Source organism: Asparagus officinalis, chromosome 5 (genome assembly GCF_001876935.1).
Source record: "Asparagus officinalis chromosome 5, Aspof.V1, whole genome shotgun sequence".
Classification (NCBI taxonomy): Eukaryota; Viridiplantae; Streptophyta; class Magnoliopsida; order Asparagales; family Asparagaceae; genus Asparagus; species Asparagus officinalis.
This window is the reverse complement of record NC_033798.1, coordinates 108,087,225-108,104,340: the sequence shown is the minus strand read 5'-3', so window position 1 is coordinate 108,104,340 and position 17,116 is coordinate 108,087,225. Positions and strand designations below refer to the sequence as shown.

General features: G+C 33.1%; 1 protein-coding gene across 2 annotated transcripts in view; it reads left to right on the top strand.

Moving 5' to 3' along the window:
* LOC109840582 (protein SAWADEE HOMEODOMAIN HOMOLOG 1) overlaps nucleotides 2,547–17,116 on the top strand; it is a 17,371-nt gene continuing 2,801 nt past the window's right edge. The window contains exons 1-5 of one of the 2 annotated variants that reach the window (XM_020409294.1): nucleotides 2,548–2,714; nucleotides 6,868–6,921; nucleotides 12,377–12,462; nucleotides 12,667–12,712; nucleotides 12,821–12,962. In XM_020409294.1, the coding sequence (XP_020264883.1) occupies nucleotides 6,919–6,921; nucleotides 12,377–12,462; nucleotides 12,667–12,712; nucleotides 12,821–12,962 (277 nt within the window). In that variant the 5' untranslated portion in view covers nucleotides 2,548–2,714; nucleotides 6,868–6,918. Of the gene's footprint in view, nucleotides 2,715–6,867; nucleotides 6,922–12,376; nucleotides 12,463–12,666; nucleotides 12,713–12,820; nucleotides 12,963–17,116 lie in introns of both variants that reach the window. The other variant, XM_020409293.1, reaches the window with a different exon arrangement.

The following is a 17,116-nucleotide window of genomic DNA, read 5'->3' as shown; positions in this document are numbered from 1 at the left end:
TCGGATTGACCCTGAGCTTGGCAGCAAAGAGAGGATCTTTGGAGCATTCTCGGATCTGAAGATCGACCACTGGAGATTTCTTCTGGCCTTGGCTTATTAACCGATTTTTGGTTCAAATCAACTCTTTTACAGAGTTCTTCTAAACTCGTTCAGAGTTCTAAAACTTGCCACGTAAGTTCTCCACAACGTCAAATCGTGAGGAGAAGACATCGTTCCAGTGAATCAAAATGTCGGATCGTCAACGGAGAGCAAACTCGACGCGAGCATTCGAGGGACGCACTCCATCGCCACCGTGAAGAACCCAGCTTTAAATAAAGGGGAGAATCCAGATCATTCTCTTCTCTTTTGTAATTGGAATCCAATTGTAATTGAGGTCAAAGGAATACAAATTAAAATTTTCCTTCATTTCTTTTACTCCAAATTTTCCACCAAACACTCATATCTAGCACTCTCTCAATTACATTACCGAGAGTTAGTTTAAGCTTCTTTAATTTTGGCATAAGCAACCGCGCTATGTAAGAGGCAGATGCCCCACTGTGATCTTGCTCTAGTATCGGATTGCTACATGTGTGAACACCATAGTATTATGTGTTTCTAAAATGCCCATTATGTTTTTTTCCGGCAAATGCATATAACTTGCAAGGACATGCATAATCAACTTCATTTCCCTCAGCCTAACATTTCTTTTGTGTATTCATAAAACAGATTGCATCATAACTTGTGTAATTGCTTTTAATTTGCTTGAATTTGACATTCTTTTTGATTGAGTAATCATGAATCACATCAATTAATTGGCCCTTAGTCTCGAATAAATCATCAACTCTGAAAGGGACGTCATCATCTCCTCTATGAGTTGAACTTTGGCCAATGCACATATCTTATACTGTGAAATAACGAATCCACTCATCATCTTCAAACTCGTCGAGGGGTGGTTCTTCGTATTCAACATATTCATTATTAACATAAGTCTCATCAGGCCAATCCGGATTCTCTTCAACATCTTCACTCACAAATTGCATGTTATCAATTGGTGCAATATCTTGATCTTTACCTTCAGAGGCGTTGCTTCTTTCATCCTCTTCAATTGTTGCCCCTCTTAACGGTCTCATATTTTCATAAGGGACTTCATTGTTCATGAAGTTTGGCGTTCCACCGAATGAAGGTTCACCATTGTGATATTAAAATTGAGTCCGCTCCATTTCACTCGAAGAAGAAAGAAAATCATCAGACTCAATTCCTAAATCCAACATGCGTGAGAATTCTCCTGGAGGGTTGAATATTTGACACGAACTATATGGTAACTCTTTAATAAACAATTCTACCGTTGGTTACGCCTTGCTCAAATTAAATATAATACTCATGTGATGATCGTTTGAGATCTCAATTGCGGACGTTCTATCAAAAGTTATGGGCCAATTGCATATTATTTTTAGTCGATACTCTCGTGGGACAATTCTCGTAACTCGGTGTAATTCATTAATTAAGTCACGGTAACTATATGATTTCGAGATCATTAACGGCGTCGTTACCCCTCCGACGTACACTGACATATTATTCATTCCATAATTAATTTTCCCACTATAAGAGCAAGAAATAAAAATCATATTGTTTAATATATGCAAAAAAATTATATCATTTAAATGCAAAAAATTTAAAAAATATTATCAATTACAACCCTAAACCTCAAATTAAAACCAAAGATGCAAATAATCTCATATAATTTTGACCAAAAACCCTAAACCCCATATTGAAAATCCTAAACCCTAGAATTGAGCATTCTATGCCCTAAAAGTTTAATTTCAATTATAACAATCAACACACAAAACACTCGGACCACTACAAATAGAGTTCAAACCCTAGAAATTTATTTGAGAGAAAAACCTAGATTTCTACATGTTAAAAGAGGAGAGAATGAAGAGAAATTACCCTAGAAATCTTTCACAACGAATTTCAGCCGGTTGAAATTGAGATCAGTGGCACCACTATGAGAGAGCGACGGTTTTGGAGAAGAGGGAGGCGGCTGGGAATGATGGGCTTGGTGGGAGAAGGGTTTGAGTTCGTTTATATAGGGGGCAGGACTCAGAACAAGTAGTCGACGTTGGCAACTCCGACTATTCTATCACTTAGCCAATTTCCCACCTTTTTAACTTGCGGGGGAGGGGAGGGGTGACCACTCTCTGCTAAATGGTCAAGGTTGGAAACCCCGACCATTTCAAAGTAGGCATTTCGAAATGGTCGGGGTTCCCAACCCCGACCAAGTTTAATACGTGCTAAATTAGTCAGGGTTTTAAACCCCGACTAATTAGGTTTTTAATTTGTCAGCAAGGTCTAAAATAGCCGGGGTTGCCAACCCTGACTAATTAGGATCGCGTTACAAAAAAATCGACTCACTTTCTGGCCACGATGCTGACGTGACGAGAAAGAGAGTCGGTTTTTTAATAAAGTCTGAATAGGGTCGAAATTTAAGAATAAAGTTAGGATTGAGTTTATTTAGAAAATTTCTTCCTTCTGGCTTGCGTCTCAAAAAATTAGCGAAACCCCCCTAAGTTCTCTTTTCTGTTTTATATCTCCTCAGAAAAAGAATAGCCCTCCAAACCGGCACTAAACCCCTTTTAATACCCTACAATTCCCCTCTCACTCTCTAGAAAACAATGGCGAAAGGAGATGGAAGCGCGGCCAAAAGAGAAACAAGTGGTCGCTTCTCGAAATCCGAGGTAAACTAACAATTACCTTTCTCTAGTTATTGTAAGCTATGTTGCTTCAATCTTCATCTTTTGATTACTATCGGATTTAGCTTTCAACTGAATGTAGAATTGTTAAGATTTCAAGCTTTTTCTCCATCATCTCCCAGTTTTTGTGAACCCGACTCAGTCAGCTTCTCGCGAGGTGCTTTGAACCTAATGGAAATTAGAGGTTTTTATTCAATTTTGGGACATATTTTAGAGAAAAGAAAACATTTTTAAAATGTTTGTTAGGGAAAGTCTATGACTTTATATATAATCCACCTCATAGAAGGGGAAGAAGAAACCCATTAAGAATCTAACCCTACTTTACAGAAGAAGGACATGCACCAGTCGTGAGAATTTAGTTTTTTTTTAGTTTAATATGATCTAGAAATACGTAGTATCTGGAAAAAGAAATCAATGTATGATCTAAAAAGCTGTTTTTGCCCCTTAGTTGCTCATTGTTCGACTTTTGCTTACAATTTCTAATGTTTCAGGAAAAAAACTTCGGTAATAATGGGTCGGAAAAACTTATGGATTTTGCAAAAAACTTTTGAGGTTGAACAATGATGGAGCCTTCTCTAAGTCTCTCATTGAAGCAACAAGAAATTCCAAGTGTATTTTTTATCAGAATAAAAAATCTATGTGGGGGATTTGGGAAGATAATTCTTCAAAGGATATTGGGGCTGAGCAAGTTACAAAACAAGTGATGGTTTCTGAAAATGAAGTGTTGGTTGATCAGGATGTGGATGATGATGATAGTAAGAGTAAAGAGTCTGAGGTGGAGTTGAATGTCTCTTTGTCTCCTATCATTTCTGAAGATAATTTAGCTCATGAAATAGAAGAGTGTGTTTTAATTGAAGATTCTAAAGGCAAAGCTCTTATGGCTAATGAAAATAATGATGGTGAGAAATGGTTGCCAGTGCTTTTCAACAGTGAGGAAGTTTTAGAAAAGGAAGAGGACATTCCAATTATTCAGCCTCTGAATTCCTTACCAGGAGATCCTAGTTTCAATTCAAAAGTTGCTTATATCAGAAAATGTTCTAGGTTTGTGGCTAATGAACCTATGACTGCTTTGGACAGAGCTACTTCAAGAGCTGCTTTGAAAAATACTGATAAAAGTTCTCATGGAGCTTCTTCAAGTAATTTAGGTGAAAGTCCTTCTTTGGCTTCTTCTTTTGTTCCTATTCTATTTGATGTTTGTTCTGATAAGCAGTTAAAATTTTTTGCTTTAAACTGTGCCATTATTCTTGAACCTCAAGGGGATTTTGATCCCTTAAAAAATTGAGGCAAATGGAGCAGGAGAGAACTACTTTTGAGTAGGCTTTGCTTCCTTGTGTCTGAGGAGTTTGATATTATTCCTTATGTTGGTTACATGGAATGTAAGAGGGCTTGATTTGAGTACTAAAAGATTTAGAGTTAAAGATTTTTGTCAATTAAATAAATTTGAAATAATTTGTTTACAAGAAACAAAGTTGGGTTGTGTTGATGATAAAATTTTAAAAAGCCTAGGAGGTAATTTTTTTGAGTGGGTTTATATACCCTTCATTGGTGCTTCTGGTGGGATTATGATTAGTTGGAATAGTAACAAATGGAAGAAATTACAGGATTCTTCTGGTGTTTTTGTTTTGACTGTGGTCTTACAAAATAAGAGAAATGATTTTGTTTGGAACATTTCTTCAGTATATGGTCCTCACTGTAATAGCGAGAGAGCTCTGTTTTGGCAGGAGCTTAGAAATATCAAATATGATTTCTCAGGACCTTGGGTTGTGGTGGAGGGTTTTAATGTTACTATTAATGCTGCTGAAAGAAAGAGTAAAACTAATCATAGAAAAGAAATGGAAGAGTTTAAAGAGGTGATCAATGAGTTGGAATTGATTGATAGTCCTTTACATGGGAGACTGTTTACTTGGACTAATAAGAAAAGATTACCTTCTATGGCTAGACTAGATAGAGTTTTTTTGCAACTCTGAATGAGAAGATGTTTTTCCTTTTTCCAGACAACAAGGCCTTAGTAGTGAATTATCTGATCATGCTTCAATTAGTTTTGATTGTGGGAATAATCAACAATATGTTAAAAGCTTCAGGTTTGAGAAAGTTTGGTTACAATCTGAAAAGTTTAAGAAGGGTGTGCCTTTGTGGTGGAAGTGTGCGCCTAAAAGCTCATCAGTTGCTAAGAATATTGTTGGTAAATTGAGATTTATGAGAAAGTGCATCAAGCAATGAATTCATTCCAATTTTTATAGTGTTAAATAAAAAAGGAGTTGTTGGATAATCTCTTAGAATGGGAAGTTTTAGAGGAAAATAGAGATTTGGATGATGATGAATTAATTAAGAAAAATGATATTTCCATTTAGTTGAATGAGAATTTGCTACAAGAGGAGCAAATGTGGAAGCAAAGATCTAAAGCACATTGGCTAAAAGAAGAGGACAATAACACTGCATATTTTCATAAAATTGCTAATGGTAGGAAAAAGAATAATTTGATTGCTTCAATTACTGTTAATAGTGTAATGGTTAGTTCTGAAGAAGGTATAGCTCAGAATTTTTCAAATCATTATAAACAGATCTTTGGTTAGAATGAGCCTTATAGATGCCAACTTGAGTGGAATAGGTTATTTCCTATGGTAGAATGGGGTCCTAATGATATTGAAATCTATTTTTCTGAGGAGGAAGTTTATAAAGCAGTGTTTGATATGAACGGGAATAAATCCCCTGGACCAGATGGATTTCCTGTTTTATTTTTTCAAGTTTTTTGGGATACGCTGAAAAAAAATGTTATGAAGCTTTTTGAGGAGTTTTATGAGGGCAATTTGGAGATCAATAAGCTCAATTATGCTCATATTGTGCTTATTCTAAAAAAATGAGGCTATTACGGTCAATGATTATAGACACATCAGCCTTCTAAATATTATATTTAAAGTGATTACCAAAGTTTTGACTAATAGATTAAATTCTAAGCTTGAATGGCTTATTGACCCGGTTCAATCTGGTTTCATCAAAAACAGATTTTTGCTTTTTGCTTGATGAAGTGGCTGCAACTCAAGAGATTATTAATGATTACTTTCAGAATAATAAAAGTGGAGGAATTTTATTAAAATTAGATTTTGTGAAAGCATATGACATGTTGGACTGTGATTTTATTTTAGAGGTTTTGAAAACTAAAAATTTTGGTGTTAAATGGTTAAATTGGGTTAATTTGTGCTTAAGAGGGGGTATGTCTGCCATTAATATTAATGGTAAACCTGGGAGTTGGATTATGTCCAAAAGAGGTGTTCGTCAAGGAGATCCTCTTTCACCTCTTCTTTTTGTTCTAGCAGCTGATTCTTTCACCAGAATGTTGAATCTTACAGTTAAGTCTCATCTTATTAAAGATTTAGGCCCTGTTAATATGGCTCACAAAGTTTGTTGTTTGCAATATGCAGATGACACTTTGATCTTTTGTAAAAATAAAAAAGAACAGTTAACAGTTTAAAGTCGATTTTATACTGTTTTGAACTTGCTTCTGTATTAGAAATAAGTTTTAAAAAGAGTTTTCTTATAGCTCTTGAGAATAATGATTCTTTACAATAAAGTTTGGCCACTATGTTGAATTGTAAAAGTGAGAATCTTCCCATTACTTATTTGGGAGTACCTCTGAGACCTAAAAAATTAAAAAAAATGATTAATCTCCTCTGATTGAGAAGATTAAAGAAGGTTAGCTTTGTGGAAAGGCAAAACCTTATCTAGAGGGGATAGACTAGTTTTAGTTAACTCAGTTCTATCTTCTATGCCTATTTTTTGGTTATCATTTTTCTTATTTCCTTCTTGGGTTATTGATAAAATTGATAAGATGAGAAGAAGATTTTTGTGGATTGGGTCTTTAGATCATAAGAGTTGTACAAATCTGATTAAATGGGAGGAGATATGTAGACCTAAGCTTTTTGGTGGTTTGGGAGTTATAAATCTGAAAATCATGAATAAAAGCCTTGTTAGGGAAATGGCTTTGGAAATGGTTTGATGATAAACATGTGCTTTGGAAACAAATCAGCTTTTATAAATATTTTGAAAGAAAAGATTGGAGGGAATATTTTCATTCTGGTAGAGTGCATTTATCTTATTTCTGGAAAATTTTGTTTGTTAATGCTGAAAGCTTCTTATGCAGTATTCATGTGGAGGTGGGAGAAAGAAATCATACTTTATTTTGGCTTGATAAATGGTTAGGCTCATCTACTCTTGCTTCTTTATTTCCATCTCTATTTATTACCACTTCTTTTCCGTTTGCTTCTATCAGCAATCTGAGAAAGAAAAGAAATAATATGTGGATCATATTCAGTTCAAGAGGCAATTGACTGGAAATTTGGTTTTTCAGTTTTTGAATATGTTGAATCTCATTAAGGACTTAAATTTGGAACAAAGAGAAGACAAAAAAATTTGGTTATGGGAGGCAAATGGTATTTACACTGTAAAATCTTTATATTAATTTCTTATTGATGGAGGTTTAAGGTTTGATTATGCAAAAAATTAGAAACTTTCAATTCCTTTAAAAAAGTGAAAATTCTGGTTTGGTTGGCTTTACGACAAAGTTTAAATACAAAAGATATTCTGGATAAAAAAGAAATTCATTTAGAGATGACTTGTTGTTTATGCTCTAAATCAGAAGAGAGTCATACACATTTATTTGTTGAATGTGAGTTTGTATACTCAATTTGGAGATCTATACAGTTCAAATTAAAAATTGAGAAAGATTTTAAAATGAAGTCTTTAAAAGAAGTTTGGATTAATTGGGTTGCTGGTGAGAATGATGATTGCAATATGGAAAGAGATATTATTTGTTCTGTTGTTTGGTGCATATGACAAGAGCGTAATGATAGACTCTTTTCTAACAAGAAGAAGATGTCTCTTGAGCTTTTGAGCAAGATTTTGACATTCTCAACCTTTTGGTTAGGTTCTAAGAGTATTTCTGCTCGAGCGGTTAGGCTTCAAGAGAGAAGAAGAAAAATGAATGAGCTATCTGGAGCTTTACAAGTGTCTCAAGAGGGCTTAGAAGCAGTGGTGTAGCCAGGAATTAGAGCTTGAGGGGTCACACTTATTTCCTCTCTTAAAAAATGTTAAAAGAACTATATCAATAATCACATTCGATAATACCAAGATCTTTTTGAGAGAAAGGAGTCTCAAACTCAAAAACCCCAACATAATACTACTAAAAAAGGAAAATAATAGAGTACTCACAACGGCAAAAGGAACTCTAGTTTAAGTTATATGCTCCATTTTGAGCTACTAAGATATAGCCATGTGATGAAGGCCACAATGCTAGTCACATCAAAAGGTGTGGACTTCACCTCTCTATCTCTTGATAGTTCATTTTGCTAAATGAGCCACCATCTCATAACCATCATTCCCATATACAAAATGATTGTTTACTAAAAAAGGAAAATAATAGAGTACTCACAACGGCAAAAGGAACTCTAGTTTAAGTTATATGCTCCATTTTCCATCGGTTGCTCTATTGTATTAATATATTAAATAAGTAAGTTTGATAGATATGATGCATTCGTGTAGTTTTGTTTAGTTATTGAGAGTGTCAATGGACCATTATATAGAGAAAGGGTTATCAATTGGCAATGAGGAAATACCATAAAATATATATAATTATGGCTTTATAATAGGTAGCCTCATCATGTAAATTTAATTGGCTAATGGAGTTTCAAGAATAAGGAAAATATCGAGTATGCTACAAATTTTTTACTATTATTGCTCTACTAGACAAAAAAAAGTGAGATCTATAGAAACTGATAATTTCTCTTTGTGATATATAAGAAACGGCCTTATTTTTTGGGGTCTAGCAATACAACTCATGTAGATAATTATCACTACTACTAGAATAATAGGCGTCAAAACAAAAGTTAATGCTGCTAAATAAAATAGTTTAGTTAGTTTACCATTTGTGCCTACTATCTACAATATATTTTATTTATTCTTCACCTTAATTTATATTGCATAAAAATGCAAGTTTCGTGATGATGTTTCAATGGAGCTGACTAGAATGGTGTTGTTCATTGAATGTTTAATGAATAGTGATACCTTTTACTTCACCGATTCAAGCACATAAGAACAATAAATCTTGTTATATGATGACAAAGGAGCTTTTTAAAAAAAACTACTCACACTTTAGCAAAACTTAACCAAAGGTAGATGAAATATATTTTTTTTAGTGATCATAGATCTTCATATAGCAAGAATAGGAGGAGGCTCAAATGTTTTTGGGAAAACATTTTCCGGAAGACTTTTCAAGAACTTCCAAAGTGTTATGGAGAGCAAAACATTCCTTGCTAGAGATAAAATTCTCCTTCTGCTGCATATGCCTCACCAACAACTAGCAGCCCATAGGAACGAATGCAGATGTGCTATTTTGAATTAGTACGTGCATCTTTTACAGCCTGTTTGGATGGAGGGTAGAGAGGGGGAAGGGAAGAGAAATTTCATTTTATATTTGATTGGGAGTTTCATTTAGGAGGGTAGAGGAGAAGAATGGAGGGAAAAATTGGGCCAAAATCTTACACCCCAATTTGGGGTGTAATGGAGGGGAAGGGAAGGAAGGAGAATTTTTCCCCTTCCTTCCCCTTCCTTCTCTTCCCTAAAGTGAACTCCCAAACATGCCATTAATCTCATGTCATTACTGTTTCTACCAACTGATTGGTGTTGGCTTGGTCGATGGGAGAGTCTGATTCGTACAAAAGAGAGAATGGTCTAGGGTACAAATACTAGAATGAGACACACTACTTCTGAGAGAATGTTCTTAATATTTTTAACTTCAAGGTTGCAAACCTTAAGTCAGATACCTCTTAGAATTCTCTATGTTATTGCATTGTTTTCAAGTGTGAATTCTTTATTAGTGTTCCATGCTTAAGCAGTTTGGGCATCTGGCTTTGTCTGATCATTATTTCTAGGAATTTTATTTGCCAACACTTTGTTTTTTCAATTGGCCTTAACATGCGATGAGTTTCCATTTTAGGCATTGTGAACATTTCAACATGTATCTATAATTTTATGGGCCCTTTTTTCATTCATTCGTCATTTTTGTAGTACTAGTTTTTATGCACGTGCAACGCACGTGATTAAATATCAAAATGATTTATTTTTTATTTTATTACTATAAATAAGTCATATTCATTTTAATTATTAGATTTGCTATAATTTTTATTTAAACATTATTAAAAAATTATTGTAATAGTTTCTTGTGCTAAATAGGGATCAATATACTTAACCGGGATATCATAATTAATTTTCACAGAAAAAGATATCAGTTGACATAGTAATATCTTCAAGCATAATAGTAAAAGAAAATAAGTTAAATTGATACTATATGTCATATTCTAAACTCTACTAATCCCAAGTTGTATTATAGAGTCAAGGATGAATAACAATATCATTATGAACTATAGTTCTAGCAATAAAAAATAACATTTCTTATTGCGTTGAAAATAGAATTACACTGTACTTTTCAACATTATAAGCTCATGTTTTATAATAAACAATCTCAAAAGCAAACATAAAAAAGAAGTACGATAAACATGATACACACACATATATATATATATATATATATATATATATATATATATAAAAGATCTCAGCCTACATTATTTGATAGACTTAAACTAATAAAAAGACAAACTAAAGATTAATGGTGACTATAGTATAATTTTATATGATAAAAGCAATCACATAAGCATACAAAAATACTAAAAATTTTGCATGCAAATTCCTTCTAAAAATTTCTAATTTTACTCAAAAATTAAGTTATAGTATAAACTGTTCAAAAAGTATTATCATTTATTCTTTTTATTTCATATTTTAATTGAGCCAAGATCAATCTTTCTCCATCTTTATCTTTTTATTAGGTAATTCTAGAGTAACATCTTCATCATCTACATCAATTGTGATATCAGATTGGAATTGAATTTCTTAAAATTAATCTCTTCAAATAATAAAGTCCAACACCAAAATCAACCCATTTGTCTTTTGCTCCCCCCTCAAAAATCATATCCCTTATCCATGAAATGGGTTTGTACATAATGAAGAACAAAAGACAATGTCAAGAGACAAAAAAGAAAAAAAAAGGAATTGAATAAGAATCGCTAGGTTTGTACATGATAAAGAGCAAAAGACAAGATAAGAGTCCAGAAATCGCTAGGTTTGTACATGATAAAGAGCAAAAGACAAGATAAGAGTCCAGAAATATATTAGGATATACTTGGATCAATTAAATTATATTATTACTCATAATTGATATGCATAAGAGACAAAATGTGTTGACAATTTTAAACTATAAAACAAAATGTATGAGCCCTCTAACATAATTTTTTAATACAAGCAATCCCCAAGATTAATTTTAAAAATCTCTTGGTTTTGTGGAAGAGTTTGGGTGTAAAGAATAAATGTTAAATTATCTAATCCGATTAAAGTAGGATCATAAAAATTAACCCCATACATGAAATTTATTTTAATCAAAACTCATATATAAAAGTATTATAATTGACATTGAGTTCAAAGATACGTGTGAGATTTTCTTTGACTTTTATACAAACAATATCTATTTAAATAATAATAGTATAATTAAACTTTGTGATCTGAAAAGAAATTAAACATACAATACAATTAATCTATTTTAATAAGAAGAACATAACTAAGACACATACTTGTTGAAGGAGATAAAAGTACTGTGAAAATTGTTATAATTTTTTAATCTGAGAAAAAATCAAATATACAATATAATTAATTGCTTTAAAATAATCTAATCTAATCTAATAACAATGGCACATGCCTGTAGAAGAAAATAAAAGTGCTAAAGAAATTATTGTAATTTCTTGGCTTATATATTGGTATATGATGTTGCATGTAAAAGGATAACAATTATAAATAGAGTTCTATTAAATAATAATAGTATAATTAAATTTTGAAAATAAGTGTGTAGTACTTTGAACTACTTTAATTTTAGTCGGTGAGAGATCGTCACTTTGTGTGTAATTATTAATCATATAGAATAGTTATTTGCAGATTGGCATTATCAATCATGTAGCACGTGAATATTGTTTACAGATTGATCATTGATCACATATAAAAACGAGGGGGTAAATTTAGCATTTAATAAATCCTCTAATTAACCTAAGCGTACAGTGAACTACTTGAATTTTAGTCGGTCAGAGATCGTCACGTTGTGTGTAATTATTAATCATATAGCATGTGAATAATTGTTCTCAGTTTGACATTATTAATCATGTAGCACATGAATAATTGTTTGCAGTTTGATCATTGATCAGTGATATTTAATAAATCGTCTAATTTACCTAAGTTGCTCTTTCATTCAGGTTTATTTTTTAATTTAAACTATATTCTTATCTTCATACTATGTATATCCAATAAGAATTCATCAATTTATCAACTTACTCTTACTTAATGGATTAGTATTTGAATTCCAATGGTATTTTTGTCTATTAAAAGATTTTTCCGAACTCGTGTTTTTAAAGGAAGTATGATATTAGTATGGCTTGTAGCATTGGTGGTATTTTGAACATAACACCACTTGTTGTTGGAACTTAAGCTGACTTCCCTTTATTATTTCAGATTTATTATTTCTGGTGTAATGCTATTTTTCTTTTAACTCTCAACAGATAAAACAGATGGAGAAATTACTTGAAGAGGGAAAAGATGACCTGTTAGATGAAAAATTCCACCAGAAGCTTGCCGAGGAATTCAAGTGAGTCCAGACTCAAGTCTGTTAGTAGTCTTTTAACCATCCCATCACAAATTTCATAGATGAGCACATGCTAATCTATTCAAGCTCGAACAGAAACTATGCAGAAAAGAGGAAAAATAGAACTAGGGAATCGACCTTAATTCTTAATAACATCTATAATATGAAACTGATTGTTTCCTGCACTGTTGTGAAATCCTATACCAGCCGTTTGCCAAATCGAGCTGGAAACAAGGCTATACAAATGAAGCAGGTCCCTTCCTCCTCCTTTTGTCTTTTCGAAATAAGGCAAAATACTATATGCTGGTTGTTTGTCATCGATATCACATGATGTTGTTTCTTTTGCCCATGTTTCGTGTAGGTTCAAAGATGGTTCACAAAGAGGAAAAATCCCTCATCTGAAAATACTGATTCATATCACTCTTCAGAAGATTTGGTTACTGCTGTGGATACAAGCCAGTCTGTTAGTGCTGCTCCTGAAAGTTCTTCTGACATGCCTGGAGGTGCCATTTAGTTTTCCTTTTTCTTTGTTCCAGTCAGACATATTTTGTTTATAATCTACTTTCGAGGTAATCTTATCAAAGTGGCCGTGTTCCTTAGTGTGCGGAAATACTTCATATGAGATGTTTTTTACCTTGAACAAAATGCTTTTCCAATTACCACTTAATATAGCTACCTAATGTTTGTTGCAAAGTTGATTTTGGGTATGATAGTGCAAATTGGTTAAATTACGTCCTCGTCCAAAAAGTTAGAGACCAATATCTCAATCTGCACTTCTTGTAGTATGGTTGTTATGTTATTCACAATGCACAACAGCCAGGCAGCAGGATCTATGAATTCTCATGTCATTTGGAATTCAGCAGCTTAACTACACCCAGTTAAAATGCATTGAGGGTCATTATCCCCATTCTCAAATAAAACTCATAAAACAGCATAATGTCGGTCAGCTCGAAGCGTCTCAACTTGCATCGAGGGTCATATATGAATCCGAAATTCATCTAACAAAGTGGGACTTTTTATATACAACTTTTTTTTTAGCTTGGTACTGAATTGAGATTTAAAGTTATAAACTGAAGTGTCCTCTCATTTTATGGACTTCTATCAGTTATTAGCACAATGGTAAGTGCTCTAGGCTTCTAGTCATATCGGACAATACATGGTATATAATTCAAACAGATTGTTTTAATTGGGCAAGTTATTAATTTGATTTTTTTGGGCGTCCCCTTCTCTCCCTCCCTCACTTATATCACATGTTTGGTAGATGACTTAACCATATATGTCAGGAACGTGGGACTCTATAGCGTTCAATCGTCCCATAACGCGGTACACTAGCGAATTAGGTCGCATACCCAACGACCTGATTTGGAATTCAAATTAGTTAATATTTTGGGAAAAAACAACCATTTTCAGAAAAATAAGCAACAGAAAATGTACCATAATTGCAACAATAAAATTCTTTTACCATTATTGACCCTTGAATTTGACTCTCGCTAAAAATTGTATGTTAAGGAACTTAGATTCCTACATTAAAAACCGAACCTGAAGCATGCTACGTTTCCTAGCATAGCGGTATAAGCCTACCTCTCTCGTACCCCATTCCATATAAGTCGCGTATCACGCTTCCGTTTCTGTTCCCTGAACTAGAACATATTGGGTTCCATACAACTATGGACTTAACTATTTTAGCAATTGTACTTCTCAAGAGTCAAGGTCCACTTACATTAAGGGGGTGTTTGGTTAAATGAAGGTGACTCAAATGTGTGAAAGTCACTTATTTTTGCAAGTGTGAAAGTAAAATGCAATGTTTGTTTGTAAAAATGAATTAATCTTGGAACTAGGAAAATAAAGATGACGTGGCAATTATTTATTTATTTGTTATTTAAATTCATATTACACTCTAAACTCTAATAATTATTCTGGTAACAACTAAAGAACAAATTGAAAGCCTCAGGTATATATATCATCAATTACTTGTACTAATTTTTATAGATTCTTTGTATTCTGTATTTTTTTACTTATGTACTTTATATTTTTTTAATAACGTAATGGGTTATTAAATGCCTAGTCATGTTACAACTGTACAACAATCACGCTAAAATGTGTAGTCATGTTCATAAATTGTCTAATTCGTACTATATACATGACATAACAATGTACACAGCTATTAAATGCTATAAAAGAAATAATATAATTAGCAGGTAAGAAAATTTTTGGGGGAGGTGTTTGTTTCCACCGAATAACATGGGAAAAATAAGGTAAGATAAATAATAAATATACTAATAAATAAGGAGTGGTCCCCACTTTTTTCTCACTTTCACTTGACTTCATCACTTTTTTAGGGGAACTTAAATATGCATTAGAGCTGATATGGACTCATTTTAACATTTCACTTTCAAAATTACTTTCAATAAAACAAACACCAAAAGTCTTAAAATCATTTCACTTTCACACTTTTACAATTCACTTTCATAAAAGCATACACCTCCTAAATGCTTGTGCTGATGTTCTCAAGTGCATTAAATGCATTGTAAAGCAAACAATTCGTACATGACTTTGAAGATATTAAACAATTTCTCTTTTCGAGAGCACATGTTGGGAAACATAGGCATCACCTTTTGATAAGTAGGTTTTAACAAATCAGAAGTAAATAAATTCACAGAACATATCTTTTTCTTACAAAAGATACATAACTATACGTAAGGACCTTGAAGGGTAGTGGCAAAGCACATATGAATATGATAGCATAAGAGGTGAGGGGACCTTGAAGGGTAGTGGCAAAGTACATATGATAGCATAAGAGGTGAGGAGACGAGACTGATGAAATCAACCTGGATGTTATCATCTGACATATCCTGTCTGTCCATAAAGGAGGCATCAGGAACAATCGGATCCTATGTTACCCGGGTACTTCTATAATGAAGTCGTACCCGTACCGGACACGTACCTCACGCTTTCCCATACCCAAACTTCATGAACACTTCTTGAATACATGCATGCATTTATTACAACATGTACTCAATTATGATATGTGTTAATTTAAAACAATGTTTTAAATGTCGGATGTCGGGTTCATGTCGGTCGGCCAAAATTCATGTCGGATAGTGAAAATCGGGGATATATCGGGGGACATGAAAAAAATATCGGATTGCCATATCGGATAGGTTGATATAATATCATAAATGGAATCTTCACATACTTGATAATTATATTGTCTAAACATATGAAAAAGTACATAACTTATTGATGTTAGGATCACTAACCAATTGTAGACACCTGATTTCCGAGTCGGGTTTTTCAAACTTGACCCAATAAGCTTAAAACCGCTTTTTCTAAAATTTGGCCGATATTTCTTGGCCGCAATGGCGCCCGACATACCCGATATTTTCCGACATGTCCCCGATATGACCTCAGAAACACAGAGCTTACACTTCACATCCGTCTTTTGAAACTAATGAGATACGGGTCGGATTCGTTTCAGTCCATACCCAAGTTTAAAACTATATAGTTAATGGGTCGTTTAGATGTCTAGGAAAAAAAATGAGTAGTTTACAATTCACGATAATCAATATGATAAAAGAAACTCAAAAATGTGATCGGAATTTTAATTCTAATGACACATGAAGGGGGAAAAAATTATCTTATGTACAGTATTAATTCAATATATATATGTAGTCATGTTCACATACCCTACATTTTATAGTTTTGTCATGTCTCGTACCCGCACCCGTACAAGTACCCGTGCCCGTTTCCATGCAACTTAGATCGGATCAGACAACGATTTCATGGTTTCATCTGCTGTATATTGCCTGATATCATCTACATCTATATTTTATTTCTTTATTACTTATGTGGTAAAATATATCAGCTAGTGAATTCTCATTAGCTTTTAACAGTGCTGGATACTTTGAAACTTTTTCTTTTACATTTTATAATCCAACTAGCATATTGGCACGTGCATACAAATAAAAATAAACCAGTTCCTCACATGTAAGTATATCAATTGAATCTCTATTATAAAAATTCAAAAGTTTATATATTTTAAGGTTTAATCTCAGAATAAATCAGACTTTATAAATAATTTTGTAATGGTGTTATTCTTAATTTATCAAGTTAACTGTATTTTGATTTTACATCTTTGAATCTTGTTATTCTTAGATTGGACCCACAAAAAGATTTAATTGACTTAAGGACCTAAGTTGAAATATCAAAGGTGTATTAGAGAAACTGAAATGATTTAAGTACCTAATTTGAAAATATCAAGATTTGAAGCTTAATATCAAAATTAAAAATTTTACAAACTTACATAAAATAAGTATGAAATTTTGTAAGGCTTATCATTTAAAGTTTGTACTTGTCCATGAGGGGACAATGAAAATCATATCAAGTTTGCAATTGCCTTCATAGAACCTTCTGGAATTAGTGAGAGGGGAGGGGAGGGATTAGCAAATGACAAAATTGCCCTTTGGAATAGAAGCATGAAGCAAAGGAATGTCCACCACTCATCCAATTTTGATTTGCCCTCCATTGGCTTTTAATAATGTAGTATAGATGCATTTGGAATGCTATATGTAAAGTACTCTTTCACGTGGAGTTAAGCAAATATTTGTGGTAAGTTATTGTGGTGTGGAATGTATGGCTTGCTTTGAAGGTCATGATT